Source organism: Ranitomeya imitator, chromosome 2, assembly GCF_032444005.1.
Source record: "Ranitomeya imitator isolate aRanImi1 chromosome 2, aRanImi1.pri, whole genome shotgun sequence".
NCBI lineage: Eukaryota > Metazoa > Chordata > Amphibia > Anura > Dendrobatidae > Ranitomeya > Ranitomeya imitator.
In genome coordinates this window covers 368,621,999-368,645,258 of record NC_091283.1, presented here as the reverse complement: position 1 = coordinate 368,645,258, position 23,260 = coordinate 368,621,999, and the positions used below count along the sequence as shown (strand labels likewise).

Sequence of the window (23,260 nt, the reverse complement as noted above, 5' to 3'; positions counted from 1 at the left end):
TTGATCGCAGTGTTCCGGGAGTTAAAGTGCCCGATGTCAGCTGTGATAATCACCCGGCCGGGGGGAGCGCGGTTGATCGCATGTGATGTATTATCCCGTCCATGGGAATTAGGGCCAGGGTCACAAGGACGGAATAGGATGTCAGGATGTCACCGTCTACTTCTCCTGGCTTTCCCAAACGTATCCATGGGTTGAGTGATGGTCACTGGAGCAGATCTGTATTCTTTCGGCTGGGGCCATGGTCCCCTAAGCTGGCATCCTATAGAATGTCAAATCTGTGTCCCTCGTGATGGAGCCATGATGCACTGCCTACTATTCTGTAGAGTGCTTCTGGGTGTGGTTTTGTAAAGTCTCCAATTCTTTGGATCTCTTGTTATAGAGGCATATCCCCTTTTTATAGTTCACAACTGTTTCCTTCAAGCCCTCATCCAGAAGTCAAGAGGAAGGTGTGATCCCTCGCTACTCCCCTGCTTCTCCCCTCTGCAAATCCCTTTACTGGCTCCCAATTCCCCAACAAGTCCAGTTCAAACTACTAACACTGATCTACAAAGCCATCCACAACCTGTCCCCTCTCTATATCTCTGAACTAATCTCCCACTATCTTCCCTCACACAATCTTCGATCCTCCCAAGACCTCCTACTCTCCTCCGCACTTATTCGTTCCTCACACAACCACCTCCAAGATTTCTCCCGAATATATCCCCCAATTCCATGCCTCAACACATCCGATTATCCACCACCCTCGGATCCTTCAGACGGAACCTGAAAACCCATCTCTTCAGGAAAGCCTACAGCCTGCAATAACCATTCTGCCGCCTCACCAACCGCCCGAGCTGCCGCCTCACCACCACCAGAGCAGCCGCATCCCCGACCTTCTGTCTCTTCCCCAGTATCCCGTAGAATGTAAGTCTGCAAGGACAGGGTCCTCTCCCCTCTATACCAGTCTGTCATCATAAATTTGTGTACTGTAAATGATATAACCATGTATGGAACCCCTTTCTCATGTACAGCATCATGGAATTAATGGTGCTATATAAATAAATAAATAATAATAATAATAATAAATAATAATGAGGAGTGGGAGTATTTAGAAGGACACAAAGATCTGTACAAGGATGTCATGATGGTTCCCCAGCCCCTCACATCACCAGGTAATAGACAGGACTAAATACACGTCGCCTATAATTATCTGTATGTAAAAAAATGAATTCAGTCCCTGTATGTGTTTCCTCCAGTTCTTTCCAGTAAGAGGACAACACCAGAGAGATGTCCGCTTCCTCTTCTTCCACAGGACTGTAAACAAGAAAATATCGATGTTCCCCAGAATCATCAGGTAGATGGAGAGAAGGTGTCATGAGCTCTCCCCTTGTTTTATCCACCAGTATTATATGTTTTATGCTTGTTTAATGAGAACGGTGGAGATGGCAGGATTAGAGCTGATCATAGATGTGACTTCTCCATCTTTTTGTGACTTTTACAATATTTGTTCCAGGATGAAGATCTGAACCAAATTAATACTACAGAGACATATGTGAGGGGTGATGAGTGGTGTAAAGAGGAGTTTCCTACATATGACTACCCAGGTGAGTAGTAACCACTAAATGCACAGATGTCACAGATTCTCCTCAGTCAATGGCTTTTACCATTTTGTGTGAGCTCTGTGGTCTTGCATTCACCACTTCTTCAGAAGTGCTGTAAAAATATTAGTGATGAGCGAGCGTGCTCGGATAAGGTGTTATCCGAGCACGCTCATGTTCTAATAGTATTCGAACACACCGAAGATGCTCTATATTCGATTCGCTATGGCTGTATGTCATGCGGCTGACAGCCACAACCCATACATGGATTGCTTGTTTGTTAGGACTTCACAAGTGCTGTGTACAGGGCCGTATTTGCTACTAGACACTTGAGGGCACATTGCTAGGGCGCCAGGATGCGGGTGGGCGCACTTCAGCAAGTGTGTGTGTTTGTATTTTTTTCTTTTTAATTTAAAGTGCGGGGTCAACTGCCCGCATATAGGGTGGGAGGATGGGGCAGCCATGCATACAGGATGGGAGGAAGGGGGAGCCATGCATGGAGGATGGGGGAGCCATGCATACAGGATGGGAGGAAGGGGGAGCCATGCATGGAGGATGGGGGAGCCATGCATACAGGGTGGGAGGATGGGGGAGCCATGCATACAGAGTGGGAGGATAGGGGAGCCATGCATACAGGGTAGGAGGATAGGGGAGCCATGTATACAGGGTGGGGGGGTACGTATGAGGAATCAGTATGGGGGAATGGGGGCGTGTATGAGGAAACAGTACTGGGGAATGGGGGGGCGTGTATGAGGAAACTGTACTGGGGAATGGGGGCGTGTATGAGGAATCAGTACAGGGGAATGGGGGGCATGTATTATTTTTAATCTCCATAAAAAATCTCCATAATAACCGGGTCTGTACCAGAGGACTGGCGTATAGCAAATGTGGTGCCAATATTCAAAAAGGGGACAAAAACTGAACTCGGAAATTATAGGCCAGTAAGCTTAACCTCTACTGTGGGTAAAATCCAGGAGGGTATTCTAAGAGATGCTTTTCTGGAGTATCTGAAGAGGAATAACCTCATGACCCAAGAATAACCTCATGACCCAATATCAGCATGGGTTTCCTAGGGACTGTTCCTGTCAGACTGATCAATTTCTATGAAGAGGTAAGTTCTGGACTGGACCAAGGGAACCCAGTGGACGCAGTGTATATGGACATTTCAAAAGCTTTTGATACGGTGCAACACAAAAGGTTGATACATAAAATGAGAATAATGGGGATAGGGGAAAATATGTGTAAGTGGGTTAAGAGCTGGCTCAGGGATAGGAAACAAAGGGTGGTTATTAATGGAGCACACTCTGACTGGGTTAGCAGTGGGGTACCACAGGGGTCAGTGTTGGGCCCTCTTCTTTTTAACATATTTATTAATGATCTTGTAGGGGGCATACAGAGTAGAATTTCAATATTTGCAGATGACACTAAACTCTGCAGGGTAATCAATACAGAGGAGGACAATTTTATATTACAGGATGATTTTTTACCCTTCGCCACGACAGCACCCCACATGAGAGAGAGGGATCCGCCCATAGGAACAGGAAACCTACAGAATAAAAGGAGGCGGTCCCCTCTCCTCCTCAGTTTAGGTTTCCTGTTCCTACAGGGACCCGGCTTACCTACAGATGAAGAGGATCCCTGGGCCATGCACCCGCCTGCGCCGGTTTCTGTGGGAACGGCAGGGGCTGCGGTACCAGAAGCAGCGGCGGGGGAGCCCCTGCTTGCAGCCTCCCCCCTCGTCTGGCCAAACATCCACGGTCCGGGTCCGGTCACCGTAGGTCCGGCCGGCACTGTGAGGACGCGCGCGCTGCAGCGGCCGGCTTAATAGCCTCTGGCGGCCGCATGGTGGTGAGAGCGGCGCGTCTAACCCGGAAGTCGCGGGAGCACTTCCGGGTTGGTCCGGGGAGGCAGGAGAATGGGCGGCAAGTTTAAAAATGCAGCGCTAGCGTCGGGCCGGTGTGTGTGAAATGGCTTCACCGGCCGACGAAGCGCACCTGCCCGCAGTGCAACAGCGCTCTCCCAGCAGGGAGAGAAGCACGAGGAGCAGCACAAAGAGTGGTGGCCGACCTCCAGAGAAGAGTTCTACCACCAAACGAATTCCGCCTCCAGAACCGGTACCTGTCAGCTTCACTGGGTGAGTTTTTGAAAGAGTCTCTTCCTATATGCTGATATATGTTCCTCCTGTATCCTTCCTCTAGACTAAGAAAAGGACACACAAATCTAAGCATAAAGAGTGTGCTTTATGTACGCAGCCCCTCCCGGATGATTATGCCAAAAAACTGTGTGCAGAGTGTATCATGCAAACTCTACGGCAGGAAAATATCATGACTCCCTCAGATGTCAGAGCTATTATCCGAGAAGAGATGCAGGGTTTGGCGCAGACAAGTAGCGCCAGTACCCGTCAGCCTAGCAGGTCCCGGTCTCCGGTTAGTTCGGAGTCAGAGGGTGTATGTATTTCTTCAGACGAAGAGGGATCTCAGCCGAGCTCATCCGAGACTGAAGGGGGACTTTGTCTTCCCAACAGTAATGTGGACAATTTAATAAAATCTGTCAGGAGCACGATGGGGTGCCCAGATGGGAAAGAAAAGAAATCAGCACAGGACATAATGTTTGCGGGGTTAGGACAGAAGAAACGTAGGTCCTTCCCCGTCATACAAACCATCAAAGATATTGTCAAAAAGGAGTGGGACAAGCAGAATAGAGGGTTTTTACCATCATCCTCTAAAAGGCGCTATCCCTTCAGCGATGAAGACCTAAACACCTGGTCAAAGGTGCCAAAAGTTGATGCTGCGGTAGCCTCCACAACCAAACAGTCGGTCCTACCAGTGGAGGATTCAGGGGTCCTAACAGACCCGCTGGACCGTAAAGCAGAAGCTTTACTAAAGAGGTCATGGGAAGTCAATACGGGGGCGTTCAGGCCCGCCATATCTAGTACCTGTACTGCAAGATCTCTACTAGTATGGACGGAGCAATTGGAGGAACAGATTAGAGGCAAAACTTCGAGGGAATCTATCCTGCTGAAATTGCCTCAAATTAAAGAAGCAGTAGCATTCCTAGCTGATGCCTCAGTGGACTCGCTACGTCTTGCAGCCAGGTCAGCCGGCCTAGTCAACACAGCCCGGCGTGCACTCTGGCTAAAGAATTGGAAGGGGGACGCACAAGCTAAAGCGAAACTTTGTGCGATTCCCTGTCAGGGTGAGTTCCTTTTTGGGAAGACGCTGGATGAACTCCTGAATAAAGCAGGTGAAAGGAAGAAAGGCTTCCCTAACCAGTATCTTCCATCCTACAGGAGAGCCTTCAGGAGACGCCCCTTTACTAGGAACAAGCCGCTTGAACAAAGAGAGCGATGGGAGTCGAAGGACCCAAAGCAAAAAGGTGCCTTTTTTAGCGGGTCCCATAATCCGAGACGTAAATACCGCTAACCAGGAAGTAGGCGGCAGATTAAAATTTTTTCTTCCCCAATGGGGACAGATAACATCCAGCCAGTGGATTCTGGACATTGTGCAATACGGCCTTAAATTAGAATTTGATCGAATCCCTTGGGATTCCTTCATAATAACATCTCCAAAAGGTCAGGACCAACAGAGGGCTCTAGAAATAGAGATCCTATCTCTTCTATCTAAGAAAGTCCTGATTGAAGTTCCCCAGGATCAAAAAGGGAAAGGGTTCTACTCCCCTTTATTCCTGATTAATAAACCAGATGGTTCATTTAGAACCATCATAAATCTTAAAAAATTAAATTCTTTCCTGCGTAATCATACCTTCAAAATGGAATCCATTAGTTCTACCATAAAACTCTTATTCCCTAGGTGTGTCATGGCCGGAATAGACTTAAAGGACGCCTATTACCATCTTCCCATACATGCCGAACATCAGCAGTACCTAAGGGTAGCAGTCACCCTGGAGGGAAAGGTTCGTCACTTTCAATATGTTGCAATGCCATTTGGGCTTTCTATGGCTCCCCGCGTCTTCACTAAGGTGATACTAGAAGTGATGGCTCATCTACGCCAACGAGATACCTTGATAATACCCTACCTAGATGACTTTCTAGTGGTAGGAAGCTCTGCACTTCAATGTAAAACTCGTTTATCTAATACGATCTCGTCCCTACAGGAGTTAGGTTGGATCGTCAACTTCGAAAAATCTCGGCTGAATCCAGAAACCGTTCAGACATTTCTAGGAATCCAGCTAGACTCCGTAAGTCAGAAATGCTTTCTTCCTCAGTCAAAGAGGTTGACTATACAATCAAAGGTATCAGACGCAATACGCAAACCCTACATGACACTAAGAAAGGCCATGTCCTTACTGGGGTCATTATCATCATGTATCCCTGCTGTACCTTGGGCACAATTCCATACCCGTCAATTGCAGTACGAAGTATTGTCGGCTCAGGGGAAAGACGGTTATTTAGAAAGTAGAATAACTCTTTCCAGTAATGTCTTAGAATCGCTATCCTGGTGGCTAGACATGGACCACCTATCACGGGGTGTGCCATGGATAATAGACCCGTCTAAAATAATTACCACCGACGCCAGCCCTATTGGGTGGGGAGCACATATGGAAGACAATCTGGCCCAAAATACTTGGGATCAGACAGAATTAATATGTTCCTCCAACTGGAAGGAGTTAAAAGCAATAGAATGTGCCTTATATCATTTTCTTCCGCAGATTCATGGAACAAATGTAAGAATTTACTCAGACAATTCCACCGCAGTGGCATACTTGAACCGTCAGGGTGGTACAAAGTCAGGAAGTCTGATGACCATAGCTGCAAACATCTTTCAGCTGGCAGAGGCTCATCTAACATCCTTAACAGCCCTGCACATCAAAGGTGTAGAGAACATCAGGGCAGACTACCTCAGCAGAAACGAGTTGCGTCAAGGAGAATGGACCTTAAACAAATCCATATTCAGAAGGATAACAGAAGCATGGGGGATACCACAAATCGACCTATTTGCCACAAGAGACAACCGGCAAGTACAAAGGTTCGCTTCCCTGAACACCAGGGATCACCCAGATATGTTGGACTCTCTCCACCATCCTTGGCGGTTCAGACTGGCATATGCCTTTCCTCCAATGTCTCTGATTCCTCTAGTGATCAGAAAGATCAGGAGGGAACAGGCAAGAGTAATCCTCATTGCACCATTCTGGCCGAAAAGACCATGGTTCTCTTGTCTCCAGACCATGTGCCTATGCGATCCTTGGATCCTCCCATCAGACAAGGAGCTGCTGTACCAAGGCCCCTTTTTCCACCCGCAAGTGAAAGGTCTTCACTTGACGGCGTGGAATTTGAGAGGCAACTATTAAGTTCCAGAGGGTTCTCAACAGAACTAGTAAACACCCTCTTATTGAGCAGGAAAAGATCTACCACCCTAATATATAGTAGGGTATGGAATAAATTTTTAGACTTTTACACGGTACCGTTCACTAAGCAAGTTCCACTCACACCTATCCTAGAGTTCTTGCAAAAAGGCCGAGAGTTAGGACTATCTGTAAATACCTTAAGAGTTCAGGTCTCGGCATTAGGAGCCCTATATGGATGCAATATAGCAGCTAATAGGTGGATCTCCAGATTCATAAAATCTTGTGAACGTAGTAAACCGGTCCATATTCCCCGTCTACCTCCGTGGGATTTAAATCTAGTATTAGAGGCCTTAACAAGCTCTCCATTTGAACCATTAGATTCAATACCTTTAAAAATCCTAACATATAAAGTAGCCTTACTAGTAGCCCTAACCTCAGCTAGACGGGTTAGTGACATCCAGGCCCTATCAGTAGACCCACCTTTCTTACTGATATTTCATGATCGGATAGTCCTGAAACCAGACCCCTCATACCTCCCTAAGGTAGCGTCCACCTACCACAGGTCACAAGAAATATTTCTCCCTTCCTTTTTTGATTCACCTGTAACTCCAGAACATCATAAGTTCCACACCTTAGATGTCAGAAGAGCCATCCTGACTTATATAGAAAGGTGTCAGACATGGAGGGAGAGTAGGGCTCTGTTTATCTCCTTTCAGGGCCACAAGAAAGGACATGGGGTCACGAGAGCTACCATATCTCGGTGGATCAGAGAGGCTATCTGCTTGGCCTATACGTCAAAAGGCGAGATTCCTCCAGTGGGTATAAAAGCGCACTCAACACGAGCCATGGCTTCCTCCTGGGCGGAACAAGCAGATGTACCGATCCATTTAATATGTAAGGCTGCAACTTGGTCTACACCTTCTACCTTCTACAACCATTATAGACTTGATCTGTCCACGTCTTCTGATCTGACCTTTGGTAGAGCTGTTCTTAATACAGTAATCCCACCCAAATAATGACTCTCTGAAAATCTCTCATGTGGGGTGCTGTCGTGGCGAAGGGTAAAAAGCCGGATTACGTACCGGTAATGCTCTTTTAATGAGTCCACGACAGCACCCATGTATTACCCTCCCTAAATTATGCACAGCTCTTTCCTTTAAGGTCACAAATAATGGTTGTATAGAGTTAAGAAATTTATGTGACTGAATAAGAATGAATACTAACACTTTTGCGGTTCCCCTTTTTATACTCTGTAACTAAACTGAGGAGGAGAGGGGACCGCCTCCTTTTATTCTGTAGGTTTCCTGTTCCTATGGGCGGATCCCTCTCTCTCATGTGGGGTGCTGTCGTGGACTCATTAAAAGAGCATTACCGGTACGTAATCCGGCTTATGTAAACTAGAAGCTTGGGCTGATAAATGGCAAATGAGCTTTAACCCCTTTACCCTCAAGGGTGGTTCACACGTTAATGACCGGGCCAATTTTTACAATTCTGACCACTGTCCCTTTATGAGGTTATAACTCTGAAATGCTTCAATGGATCCCGGTGATTCTGACATTGTTTTCTCTTGACATATTGTACTTCATGATAGTGGTAAAATTTCTTTGATATTACCTGCACTTATTTGTGAAAAAAACGGAAATTTGGCGAAAATTTTGCAATTTTCCAACTTTGAATTTTTATGCAATTAAATCACAGAGATATGTCACACAAAATACTTAATAAGTAACATTTCCCACATGTCTACTTTACACCAGCACAATTTTGGAACCCAAATTTTTTTTTGTTAGGGAGTTATAAGGGTTAAAAGTTGACAAGCAATTTCTCATTTTTACAAGACCATTTTTTTTTTTAGGGACCACATCTCATTTGAAGTCATTTTGAGGGGTCTATATGATAGTAAATACCCAAGTGTGACACCATTCTAAAAACTGCACCCCTCAAGGTGCTCAAAACCACATTCAAGAAGTTTATTAATCCTTCAGATGTTTCACAGGAATTTTTGGAATGTTTAAATAAAAATGAACATTTAACTTTTTTCACAAAAAATTTATTCAGCTCCAATTTGTTTTATTTTCCAAGGGTAAAAGGAGAAAATGGACCCCAATAGTTGTTGTACAATTTCTCCTGAGTACGCTGATACCCCATATGTGGGGGTAAACCACTGTTTGGGTGCAAGGGAGAGCTTGAAAGGGAAGGAGCGCCGTTTGACTTTTCAATCCAAAATTAACTGGAATTGAGATGGGACGCCATTTTGCGTTTGGAGAGCCCCTGATGTGCCTAAACATTGAAACCCCTCACAAGTGACACCATTTTGGAAAGTAGACCCCCTAAGGAACTTATCTAGATGTGTTGTGAGAGCTTTGAACCCCCAAGTGTTTCACTACAGTTTATAACGCAGAGCCGTGAAATTAAAAAATCTTTTTTATTCCCTCAAAAATTATTTTTTAGCCCCCAGTTTTGTATTTTCCCAAGGGTAACATGAGAAATTGGACCCCAAAAGTTGTTGTCCTTTTTGTCCCGAGAACGCTGATACCCCATATGTGGGGGGAACCACCGTTTGGGCGCATGGGAGAGCTCGGAAGGGAAGGAGCGCTATTTGGAATGCAGACTTAGTTGGAATGGTCTGCATGCGTCACATTGCGTTTGCAGAGCCCCTAATGTACTTAAACAGTAGAATCCCCCACAAGTGACCCCATATTGGAAACTAGACCCCCCAAGGAACTTATCTAGATGTGTTGTGAGAACTGTGAACCCCCAAGTGTTTCACTACAGTTTATAATACAGAGCCGTGAAAATAAAAAATCCTTTTTATTCCACAAAATTATTTTTTAGCCCCCAGTTTTGTATTTTCCCAAGGGTAACAGGAGAAATTGGACCCCAAAAGTTGTTGTCCAATGTGTCCTGAGTACGCTGATACTGCATATGTTGAGGCAAACCCCTGTTTGGGCGCACGGGAGAGCTCGGAATGGAAGAAGCACTGTTTTGCTTTTTCAATGCAGAATTGGCTGGAATTGAGATCGGACGCCATGTCGCGTTTGGCGAGCCCCTGATGTGCCTAAACAGTGGAAACCCCCCCAATTATAACTGAAACCCTAATCCAAACACACCCCTAACCCTAATCCCAACGGTAACCCTAACCACACCCCTAACCCTAATCCCAACCCTATTCCCAACCCTAAATGTAATCCTAACCCTAAGTTTAGCCCCAACCCTAACTGTAGCCCTAACCCTAACTGGAAAATGGAAATAAATAATTTTTTTTTAATTTTTCCCTAACTAAGGGGGTGATTAAGGGGGGTTTGATTTACTATTTATAGCGGGTTTCCTAGTGGATTTTTATGACGGGCAGCCGTCAAACACTAAAAGACGCTTTTTAGTGCAAAAAAATATTTTTTGTGTTACCACATTTTGAGAGCTATAATTTTTCCAGATTTTGGTCCACAGTCATGTGAGGTCTTGTCTTGTTTTTTGCGAGACGAGTTGACGTTTTTATTGGTAACATTTTCGGGCACGTGACATTTTTTGATCGCTTTTTATTCTAATTTTTGTGAGGCAGAATGACCAAAAACCAGCTATTCATGAATTTCTTTTGGGGGGAGTGGGGGCATTTATACCATTCTGTGTTTGGTAAAAGGAATAAAGCAGTTTTATTCTTCGGGTCAGTATGATTACAGCGATACCTCATTTATATAATTTTTTTTATGTTTTGGCGCTTTTATATGATAAAAACTATTTTATAGAAAAAATAATTATTTTTGCATCGCTTTATTCTGAGGACTATAACTTTTTTTATTTTGTCGCTGATGATGCTGTATGGCAGCTTGTTTTTTGCGGGACAAGATGACGTTTTCAGCGGTACCATGGTTATTTATATCCGTCTTTTTGATTGCGTGTTATTCCACTTTTTGTTCGGTGGTATGATAATAAAGCGTTGTTTTAACTAGTGGTTAACTAGTGGGACAGTTTTATAGGCCGGGTCGTTACGGACGCGGCGATACTAAATATGTGTACTTTCATTGTATTGTTTTTTTTGTTTTATTTAGATAAAGGAATGTATTTATTGGAACAATATATATATTTTTTATTATTATTATTTATTTAGGATTTTTTTTTTTTTTTTTTACTTTTTTTTTTACTTTGCCCCGGGGGGGAAAGGGGGGGGGAACATCACAGTAAAGTGACAGATTGCTGATCTGACACTTTGCTGTGCACTGTGTCAGATCAGGCGCTTGTAAGCCACCTCCTTGCAGGACCCGGATGCAGCCCCGTGGCCATTTTGGATCTGGGCCTGCTGCAGGGAGGAAGGTAGGAGACCCTCGGAGCAACGCGATCACATCGCGTTGCTCCGAGGGTCTCAGGGAAGCACGCAGGGAGCCCCCCCTTCCTGCGCGATGCTTCCCTATACCGCCGGAACACTGCGATCATGTTTGATCGCAGTGTGCCGGGGGTGGTCCTTGACCGCTCCTGGCACATAGTGCCGGATGTCAGCTGCGATAGTCAGCTGACACTCGGCCGCGCTCCCTCCGTGAGCGCGGCTGATCGCGCTGGACGTACTATTCCGTCCTTGGGAAGTAAGGCCCACCCCACATGGACGGAATAGTACATCCAATGGCAGAAAGGGGTTAATGGGGATAAATGTAAGGTCATGCACTTGGGTAGAAGTAATAAGATGTATAACTATGTGCTTAATTCTAAAACTCTGGTCAAAACCTTCAATGAAAAAGACCTGGGAGTATGGGTGGATGACAAACTCACATTTAGTGGCCAGTGTCAGGCAGCGGCTACAAAGGCAAATAAAATAATGGGATGCATTAAAAGAGGTATAGATGCTCATGAGGAGAACATAATTTTACCTCTATACAAGTCACTAGTTCGACCACACTTAGAATACTGTGCACAGTTCTGGTCTCCGGTGTATAAGAAAGACATAGCTGAGCTAGAGCGGGTGCAGAGAAGAGCGACCAAGGTTATTAGAGGACTGGGGGGTCTGCAATACCAAGATAGGTAATTACTCTTGGGGCTATTTAGTTTGGAAAAATATATGAGGGGACAGTACAAAGACCTTTCTAATGATCTTTTTAATCATAAACCTGAGACAGGGACAAGGGGGCATTGTCTACGTCTGGAGGAAAGAAGGTTTAAGCTTAATAACAGACACGGATTCTTTATTGTAAGAGCAGTGAGACTATGGAACTCTCTGCCGTATGATGTTGTAATGAGTGATTCATTACTTAAATTTAAGAGGGGACTGGATGCCTTTCTTGAAAAGTATAATGTTACAGGGTATATACACTAGATTCCTTGATAGGGTGTTGATCCAGGGAACTAGTCTGATTGCCGTATGTGGAGTCGGGAAGGAATTTTTTTCCCCAATGTGGAGCTTACTGTTTGCCACATGGGGTGTTTTTTTGCCTTCCTCTGGATCAACAGGTTAGGGCATGTAAGGTTAGGCTATGGGTTGAACTAGATGAACTTAAGGTACCGTCACACTTAGCGACGCTGCAGCGATACCGACAACGATCCGGATCGCTGCAGCGTCGCTGTTTGGTCGCTGGAGAGCTGTCACACAGACAGCTCTCCAGCGACCAACGATGCCGGTAACCAGGGTAAACATCGGGTAACTAAGCGCAGGGCCGCGCTTAGTAACCCGATGTTTACCCTGGTTACCATCCTAAAAGTAAAAAAAACAAACAGTACATACTTACCTACAGCCGTCTGTCCTCCAGCGCTGTGCTCTGCTCTCCTCCTGTACTGTCTGTGTGAGCACAGCGGCCGGAAAGCAGAGCGGTGACGTCACCGCTCTGCTTTCCTGCTGCCCGGCGCTCACAGCCAGTACAGGAGGAGTGCAGAGCACAGCGCTAGAGGACAGACGGCTGTAGGTAAGTATGTAGTGTTTGTTTTTTTTACTTTTAGGATGGTAACCAGGGTAAACATCGGGTTACTAAGCGCGGCCCTGCGCTTAGTTACCCGATGTTTACCCTGGTTACCAGTGAAGACATCGCTGAATCGGTGTCACACATGCCGATTCAGCGATGTCTGCGGGGAGTCCAGCGACCAAATAAAGTTCTGGACTTTCTTCCCCGACCAGCGACAGCACAGCAGGGGCCTGATCGCTGCTGCCTGTCACACTGGACGATATCGCTAGCGAGAACGCTGCAACGTCACGGATCGCTAGCGATATCGTCTAGTGTGACGGTACCTTTAGTCTTCCTTCAACTTTAATAACTATGTTACTATGAAACAGTATGGGGAAATGGGGGACATGTAATCAATCTGCAGTCATTCTTTGTGACTGCAGACTTCTGATTTCTCACAGTGCGCACTGCATGATGTCAGGATTCTCTCGTGCTGGCGATTTACATACATGCGGTCACTTTCTGACTAGACATGTGTGGCCTCACTCAATGAAAATAAACTAAGTGATGCCGGGCACATCTAGTCGGAATGTGGTCAGAAGTATACAAATCACATGCTTGTGCTGACATGACTGTCCGTCAAGGGAGAATCCTAAAAGTGTGCAGTGCATGAGTTGTGAGAATTCAGAAGCCTGCAATGTCAGGATTCAGCTCTGCAGGTTCCAGTAGTCATCACATGGACATTTCACTCATATGCGATTTTCATACTTATGGTCCTGCGACATCGAGCTTCTCTTCTGCTTCTCTGAGTTTTTCACTGAACATTGAGAGCATTAGGGAGAGGAGATCGTGGGTACATGACTAAGTGTGAAAATAGCATATGTCCTTGGTGGGGGGGGGGGGGCGCCAAAATGAATTCTTGCCCCGGGTGCCAGAAAACCTAGATACACCTCTGCCCGTATGCTACTGCGAGCGGTGATTACCGGGTCCGGTGGAGGGATGTCTGTGCACAGTGCAGCACAGGCAGTGAGGCAGGTACTGTGGGTGTGCACAGAGAGAGACCCGGAGACTGCGCATCCCAGTCTACGCCATAGCCTGGAGCCCTCATTATCATTGGAATATGTCAGGTAATAAATTGTTTTTCTAAAGCTTTATAGTGTAGTTTTTGGTCAGAGAGGGATGGTTAGGGATAAGCTAGCAAGGTGCAGGGGCGTAATTACTACGGTCGCAGCGGTCGCCGCTGCGACCGGGCCCACGGGTCAGGGGCCCGGAAGGTCCGAGGCACCCGACACCAAGTTGCATTGCAGGATTTCTCCCTCACGGCAACAGTCAGAGGTGTATCTAGGGGGAGGGGGCAGCCAGGGCATGTGAGAGATAGGAAGCAGGTGAGACAGCTTCTCTGCTCTGCAACCCTGGGACAGAAGGCGAGAGCAGGGGGAGGTGCAGGACAGGACAGAGCTGCTGTAGTCAGGAGAACCTGAGGAGCTGGTTTATATCAGCCTCTCCTGTACCAGAGAGGAGAGTGTGTGATCTGTAGTGTGATCTATAGTGTGTGTGTGTGTGTGTGTGTGTGAGTGATCTGTAGTACCGCATGTGTGTGTGGATCTGTAGTATATGTGTGTGATCTGTAGTATATGTGTGTGTGTGTGATCTGTAGTATGTTTGTGAGGCAGGGGTGTAACCACGGTTGCAGTGGTCGCCGCTGAGACTGGGCCGGCAGGTCAGAGGGCCGGCAGGTCAAAGGCACCCGACTCCCCCCGCCGCCGCATTGAACTATACTGGCGTCTATGACGTCGGTACAGTTCAAAGCAATGATGGAGGAGAGAGCGTCAGCTGACGCTCCCTCTCCCATCATTTGCCTCTGACACTGCCGGTGCGTGATGACATCACTTCATTGCGCACCCGCTGTCTGCAGGACCCAGGCAGTGCAGCATCTGCACAGGTGATGGCGGCCGCCATATTGGCAGAGCCTGTGGTGGCTGCTGGGTCCGAGGAACATTCGGCTTCGGATCTGGCGGGGGGCACATGGACCGATCCGCCTAGGAGGGGCATGCCGCAGCCGCTCAGCCATGTGGAGGATCCAGGGATGAACATGGAGGTGTACGGGACCGGCGGCAGTGAGGTGTGTCTGCTGCCAGTGTGTCGCCGTCTTCGGCCCCCAGCGTCCCCCGCCCCCTGTGACACCAGCCCCATTTCCTCCCTGCTCTCCCGTGCCCCATGTCCTGGTAGGTCCCCAGGTTCAGGTCATTGTGCTCCTCCAGGCCCCCGTATGCGCCTTGTCACTCCTCCCCTGGTCCCCCAATGCTCCCTATCTCCCATGCCCTGAGTCCTCCTGCTCCCCCCATGCAGCCCCTTGTCCCCATGTGATCCATCTGCCCTGCTCTCAAGTCTCCCCTGTCCCCTTTCTCACCGTGTGTTCCCCATCTACCCTGTCCTTGTAATCCCTGTGCCCCCTTCCCTGCTTCCAAGTCTTCCCCTGTCCCCTTGCAACTCCGTTTACTTGCGTCCCTATCTATTCTGCCCTCGGTGTCCCCTTGTGTCCTCTTGTGCCTGTCTCCCTTGCCCCCTAGTCCCCGTGTGTCCCCTTGTGCCCTTCTTCTCTTCTTCCTGGTCCCCATGAGTCCCCTTTTGCTTGTGTCCCTGGTTCCCGTGTGTAGCCTTGTGTCAGTCTCCCTTGCCCACTAGTCCCTGTGTCCCCTTGTGCCTGTCTCCTTTGTCCCCTTGTGCTTGTGTAACTTGTCCCCGTGTGTCCCCTTGTCAGTCCTTGCCCACTAGTCCCTTTGTGCCCTTCTCCCCTGCCTCCTAGCCTGCTTGTGCCTGTCTTCCTTGCTCCCTAGCCCCCCTGTGTCACCATTGTGCCTGTCTCCCCTAGCCCCCTTGTGTCCTTCTCCCCTGCCCCATAGTCACCATTTGCCCGTGTCTTTCTCACTGCACCTGTATGGAGGGGCTGCATTATAATATGAGGGGGGCTGCATTATATTCTATGGGGGTTACATTATATTGTATGGTGGGGCTGCATTATACTTTTGTGGGGTGGCTGCATTATACTCTGGGGTGGCTGCATTATACTGTATCGAGGACTATGGGGAATACATTATACTATATGAAGAACTATGGGGTGCAATATACTATGAGAAGTGAATTGTACGACATGGATGACAATGGCGGTGCATTATACTATATGGAACACTATGAGGAGTGTATTATACTATATGGAGGACTGAGGAGTGTATTATACTATATGGAGTACTGAGCAGTGTATTGCACTATATAGAGCACTATGAGGAGTGTATTTTAATATATGGAGGACTATGAGGAGTGTATTATACTATCTGGAGGACTGAGGAGTGTATAATATTATATGGAGGACTATGGGGAGTGTATTATACTTTTGTACTATATGGAGGACTATGGAGAGTGTATTATACTATGTGGAGGACTATGGAGAGTGTATTATACTATATGGATGACTGTGGAGAGTGTATTATACTATGTGGGGGTGCATTATATTATAAGGAGTACTATGGGGGTGCATTATACTTCTTATATGGATCCCCATGACTTCTATGTAAGCCCCTGATGAGTATAATGGTTTATTTTCTTTTATAAATTACATAACAATGGCAGTACGGGGGACAGCTATATACCAGGATGGGGCACCGGATAGTTACGCCACTGAGGTCACACTATACAACTTTGCAATAAAGCTATAGTGTGCGAAATGAATAGATAAAATCTGAATTTGGGTGGAAAATATTTTTGCATGGTTGGGGGGGCCCCATTTGAAAGTTCGCATCGGGGCCCACAACTTTCTAGTTGCGTCACTGGGGACAGGTAGTGCTGGCTACTTGCGGACATGTGCGGCACTAGCGGTTTCACACTTCCGGTGAGACAAAAAAACACTGCTAGCAGTTTTTTTTTCCATTGCTGCAAGTACCGCACTTGACTGATGGCGGCAAAACCACAAGTGCTGCACATGTCCGCAAGTCCCATTGGGAATGAATGAGGCCGAACGTAGTTGCCGTAAGTGGTCTGTTACGCGGCAGATGCGGAAAAACTGCTGGATCTGCTGCAAAAGTCTACTTTCACATCAGCGATTTTTTTTCCAAAGTCACTGCCGATAGTGTCATACTCAACAATGGGGGAGGCAGCACTATAAGTGCCTAGGGCAGCAGAAACTATAAATACTGTCCTGGCTGTGTATACAGAAATAGGAAGAACTCACTCCTCCAGACCCAGCGGTTATGTTATCACTGGATGTAGGAAAGGGGCAAGAGCTGCTGGACCCAAGAAGACCCAGTCAGCTCTGCTAAGCAATCAGGAGGCTACAATTACACTGTAGTTGGGACAAATATGCTAGGATTTAAAAAAAGAGTAATTTATCAATGAAATACCCACCAAAGGTCTTTTACAGCAGCATATAAAAGTTTGGGCACCCCTGTTCGAAATTACTTTATTGACAACAGTTAAGCAAGTTGGTATCGCTGTAATCGTATTGACCAGAAGAATGAAGTTGTCTTCACTTTTTCCACACTGTGGTCGGCATAAATAAACAAAAGACAATTCTTGAATTTTTGGATTTTATTCATTCTGCCTCCCCAAAATTGGAATACAGAACTGATCAAAAAATGTTATGTGCCCTAAAATTGTAGCAATAAAAACATTAATTCGTCCCGCAAAAATAAAAACAAGACCTCACATGACTCTGTCTGCAGAAATATGGAAAAATTATATCTCTCCAAATTTGGGGATGCAAAACTTGTTTTTTCAACAAAATAAACATCTTTTAGTGGGTGACAACAGCCAAATATAAAACCCAATATAAATCTGGTATCGATGTAATCACACTAAACCAAAGAATAAAGTCGTCTAATCACTTCTACCGCACGAGAAATGGCATAAAAAATGAATGAAATCTATTCTTGACCAATTGATTTGTTCATTCTGCCTCCCAAAGATCCCAGTTACTGGTAGTACAAAGGCTCCGGAAAAACTAAATGGCTCCTCGCTCCCCCCCCCCCCAAAAAAAAAAAAAAAAATTCATCAAATTCTGCACTCCCAAATCCAAATGCCCCCTTTCTGAGGCCCACAGTGTGCCTAAATAACCTTTAGCGTCCACATGTTTGGCTTTTCTCTAGCGATGAGATCCTGCTTAATTTACTATTTGCTTGTCTCCTGAAGTGTGAACTGGGCCTAATGTATGGGCACTAGAATGTACTGGGCCTTACAATAGCAGAAAACACTGATGGAGTCAAATTCATCACTATGCCTATAGATAAAGTGAAAAACGGGCATAATTTCCAAAATGGGGTCACTTGAGTTGGCTATTCTGATCTTTTAGCACTTAGGGGCTCTGTATTTGATGTCTGCAAACTGTTCTAGGAAAATCTGTGCTCCAGGCGGCAAATAGCGCTTCGTCCGTCCCGAGACTTGCCGTATGGCTAAGCCGTACTGTACATCCACATATGGGGTACTGCCATGTTCAGCAGAAATTGTGTGATAAATTTTGGTGCTATTTTTAGGGTACTTTCCTATTGTTCTTGGGTCTCGTTGGTTCATATTTCCCAACCCCCTCTGCAAAACAGGGTTTGGACGTATGCGCCGACGGGGCCATAAACTGTAAGGCTAGGTTCACATTGCGTTAATGGGTTAACGCTAACGGACTGCGTTGCACGGTGAAAATGTCGCAATTAACGCCGTGCAAAGGGTCCGTTAGCGCACCCATTGACAGCAATGGGATTTTTGCCTGTAGCGCTTCGCTAGTGCATGCCATTTTTGGCACGCGCTAGCGATGTGCCGTTCTTTTGTGACGGACCTCGGTCGCTGCTTGCAGCATCTGAGGTGCAACCGAAGTCCATCCCTCGCTAGCGCAGATCGGGGATCTGCGCTAGCGGGGACGGCAAACGTGGACCCAAAATAAACATTGCGTTAGCGCAATCCACTAGCGCTATGCGCTTAACGGATTGCCCTAACGCAATGTGAACCTAGCCTAATGGTGACGGCAGAGCCAACGTGTGATCTGACATGTATCGTTTTCGTGAGTGTCTGCCTACTTAAAGGGAACCTGTCACCTGAATTTGGCGGGACAGGTTTGCGGTCATATGGGCGGGGTTTTCGGGTGTTTGATTCACCCTTTCCTTACCCGCTGGCTGCTTGCTGGCCGCAATATTGGGTTGAAGTTCATGCTGTGTTCTCCGAAGTACACGCCTGCGCAAGGCAATCTTGCCTTGTGCAGGCATGTACTATGGAGGACAGAGAATGATCTTCAATCCAATACTGCAGCCAGCATGCAGCCGGCGGGTAAGGAAAGGGTGAATCAAACACCTGAAAACCCCGCCCCTATGGCTGAAGATTGTTCACTCCAAATTCAGGTGACAGAGTCCCTTTAACCCCTTTACCCCCTTTACCCCCAAGGGTGGTTTGCACGTTAATGACCGGGCCAATTTTTTTCAATTCTGACCGCTGTCCCTTTATGAGGTTATAACTCTGGAACGCTTCCACGGATCCTGGTGATTCTGACATTTTCTCGTGAAATATTGTACTTCATAATAGTGGTAAAAAAAAATTTGATATTAATTGCGTTTATCTATGGAAAAAAACAAATTTGGTGAAAATTTTGCAATTTTCCAACTTTAAATTTTCATGCCCTTAAATCACAGTGATAAGTCACACAAAATGCTTAATCCGTGACTTTTCCCACATGTCTACTTTACATCAGCACAATGTTGGAACCAAATTTTTTTTTTTGTTTGGAAGTTATGAGGATTAAAAGTTGACCAGCAATTTCTCATTTTTACAACACCATTTTATTTAGGGACCACATCACATTTGAAGTCACTTTAAGGGGTCCATATGATAGAAAATACCCAAAAGTGACACCATTCTAAGGTGCTTCACAGGAATTTTTGGAATGTTAAAAAAAAATAAAAATGAACATTTACCGTAACTTTTTTTCACAAAACAATTATTTCAGATCCAATTTGTTTTATTTTACCAAGGGTAACAGGAGAAATTGGACCCAAAAGTTGTTGTAAAATTTATCCTGAGTACGCCGATGCCCCATTTGTTGGGGTAAACCACTGTTTGGGCGCATGGCAGAGCTCAGAAAGGAAAGGAGCACCGTTTGACTTTTTCAACGCAGAACTGGCTGGAATTGAGATCAGATGCCATTTCGCGTTTGGAGAGCCCCTGATGTGCCTAAACAGTGGAAAGCCCCCACAAGTGACACCATTTTGGAAACTAGACCACCTAAGGAACTGATCTAGATGTGTGGTGTGCACACTGAACCCTCAATTGTTTCACTAAAGTTTATAATGTAGAGCTATGAAAATTAAAAAATAATTTTTTTTCCACAAAAATGATTTTTAGCCCACAATTTTTAATTTTTCCAAGGGTATCCGGAGAAATTGGACCCCAAAAGTTGTTGTGCAATTTGTCCTGAGTATGGTGATACCCCATATGTGGGGGGGGACCACCGTTTGGGTGCATGGCAGAGCTCGGAAGGAAGGAGCGGAGTTCTGGAATGCAGACTTTGATGGATTGGTCTGCGGGCGTCATCTTGCTTTTGCAGATCACTTGATGTACCTAAACCGTAGAAACCCCCCACAAGTGACCCCATATTGGAGACTAGATCTCCCAAGGACGTTATCTAGATGTGTTGTGAGAACTTTGAACCCCCAAGTGTTTCACTAAAGTTTATAACGCAGAGCCATGAAAATAAAAAATATTTTTTTCCCACAAAAATGATTTTTTTAGCCCTCAAATTTTTATTTTCACAAGGGTAACAGGAGAAATTGGATGGCAGAAGTTGTTGTCCAATTTGTCCTGAGTATGCTGATACCCCATATGTGGGGGTCAACCACTGTTTACACAGCAGAGCTCGGAAGGGAAGGAGCACGGTTTTACTTTTTCAACGCAGAATTGGCTGGAATTGAGATCGGACGCCATGACGCATTTGGAGAGCCCCTGATGTGCCTAAACAGTGGAAACCCCCCAATTCTAACTCCAGCCCTAACCCCAACACACCCCTAAGCCTAATCCCAACTGTAACCACATCCCTAACCCCAACACACCCCTAACCCCAACACACCCCTATCCCTAACCCCAACACATCCCTAACCCCAACACACCCCTAACCCTAATCACAACCATAACCCTAACCACACCTCTAACCCTGACATACCCCTAATCCTAATCCCAACCGTAAACGTAATCCAAACCCTATCCCCTACTATAGCCCCAACCCTAACCCTAACTTTAGCCCTAACCCTAATGGGAAAATGGAAATAAATACATGTTTTTATTTTATTATTTTTCCTTTAGTAAGGGGGTGATAAAGAGGGGGTTTGATTTACCTTTATAGTGGGTTTTTATGTTTGGCAGCTGTCACACACTAAAAGACGCTTTTTATTGCAAAAAATAGTTTTTGTATCACCACATTTTGAGAGCTATAATTTTCTATATTTTGGTCCACAGAGTCATTTGAGGTCTTGTTCTTTGCGGGACGAGTTGACCATTTTATTGGTAACATTTTCGGGCACGTGACATTTTTTGATGAAAAAAATGAACAAAAACCAGCAATTCATGAATTTCTTTGAGGAGGGGGGACGTTTATACCGTTCCGTGTGTGGTAAAATTGATAAGGCAGTTTTATTCTTCGGATTAGTACAATGACAGCGATACCTCATTTATATCATTTTTTTATGTTTTGCGCTTTTATACAATAAAAACTATTTTATATAAAAAATAATTATTTTTGTATCTCTTCATTCTGAGGGCTATAACTTTTTTATTTTTTCGTTGATGACACTGTGTTGTGGCTAGTTTTTTGCGGGACAAGATGACGTTTTCAGCCATATCATGGTTATTTATATTCGTTGTAACGGGGTCTACTGTGCTGTAGTACCTCTTTCAGCACCCCCCGTGTTTCAGGAGGTCCAGTCTGCTTTTGCTGGATTCTGAATGAAGGACGCTGGCTAGAATTTCTTGATTACATGGGAGCATATAAAAGCTGACTGCTACTCCAGGTATTTCCAGTCTAAAAGAACACACTTTATTTACAAGACACAGAATATATAACACAGATACAGAGGGCAGGCCAATAGAAAAAACAGGCCAGACATACATTACAATAGCCGCAGGGGGCTGGAGCCTGCTGGTATTTACTGTGGGACTTACAAAGGTGGGGGAGGTCAGAAGGAGAATATCTTGTCCCCTCTGCCCAGGGATGCAGCCTGTGGACTGATGCATTTCACATGGAACCAATTATACATAATATATATATATATAGCGTAACATATTCTTGGTGCTGGGGGTTCTGTAACACTGCTCCCCTTTTCAGCGACGCGATCGGCATACACAGTCTGATCCTTAACGGATCGGTTTGGGGATGACCGAAGTTTATGGGGTTGGTACAAGTTCCGTTTGTCGACTTAGTCCATCGGCATTACCGTTTTGTTTGCCGGGTCTGTAGTGGATGGTGAAGTCCAGAGGTTGTAGGGCTAAACTCCACCGCAGTAATCTGGCGTTGTCTCCGGAGACCCGATTAAGCCAGACTAGGGGATTATGGTCCGTTAGGAGGGAAAACTGTCGTCCATACAAATATAGTTGTAACGTTTTGAGTGCCCATACTATTGCCAGGCACTCCTTCTCGATGGCCGCATAGCTTACTTCACGGGGCAGTAGTTTCCGACTCAGGTAAGCTACCGGGTGTTCTTGGCCGTCCGACCCGACTTGGCTTAGTACTTCCCCCAATCCAAACATAGAAGCGTCTGTGTGAACCAGGAAACGTTTAGTTGGATCGGGTGCGGCCAATACAGGGGTATTGGTGAGGGCGTCCTTTAGCTGGCGGAAGGCTTCCTCACACTCTGGGGTCCGGGTTACCTGGCGGGGTTGGTTCTTACGGGTCAGAGCAGTGAGGGGCTTGGCCACGCTGCTGTAATTGGGAACGAATTTCCTGTAATACCCCGCTGTCCCTAGAAGCGCCATGACCTGGGTTTTCGTGCGTGGGGTGGGCCATTTGGCTATGGCCTCAATCTTGGCTGGTTCTGGTCTCTGTTTCCCACTTCCCACCCAATGCCCTAAATACTGAACCTCTGCTTTGCCCACGTGACACTTGTTTGGGTTCAGGGTGATTCCGGCCTTGTGGATCCTGTCTAATACTGTCTCTAGGTGATTTAGATGCTCTTCCCATGTCGCGCTGTAGATGGTGATGTCATCCAGGTAGGCACACGCATAGTCCTGGAGACCATCCAGAAGCCGGTCAGCCAGCCTCTGGAAGGTCGCCGGGGCAGTCTTCATCCCGAATGGCGTAACTCGAAACTGGAATAAGCCAAACAGGATGACAAATGAAGACTTGGGAATAGCATCAGGACAAAGGGGAATCTGCCAGTAGCCTTTGCATAGATCGATGGTGGTCAAATACTTTGCCCCCGCCAGCCGGTCTAACAACTCATCCACACGCGGCATGGGATACGCATCCGTCACTGTTTTCTCATTGAGCTTACGATAGTCTACACAAAA

At 46.1% G+C, this 23,260-nt stretch overlaps 1 protein-coding gene across 1 annotated transcript in view; it reads left to right on the top strand.

Annotated features, from left to right (window-relative positions):
• Positions 1-23,260, top strand: part of LOC138663915 (gastrula zinc finger protein XlCGF53.1-like) — a 129,333-nt gene that overhangs the window by 44,598 nt on the left and 61,475 nt on the right. Inside the window, exons 7-8 of the mRNA XM_069750285.1 lie at positions 1,236-1,333; positions 1,493-1,583. Coding sequence (XP_069606386.1) covers positions 1,236-1,333; positions 1,493-1,583 — 189 coding nt within the window. The remainder of the gene's footprint in view (positions 1-1,235; positions 1,334-1,492; positions 1,584-23,260) is intronic.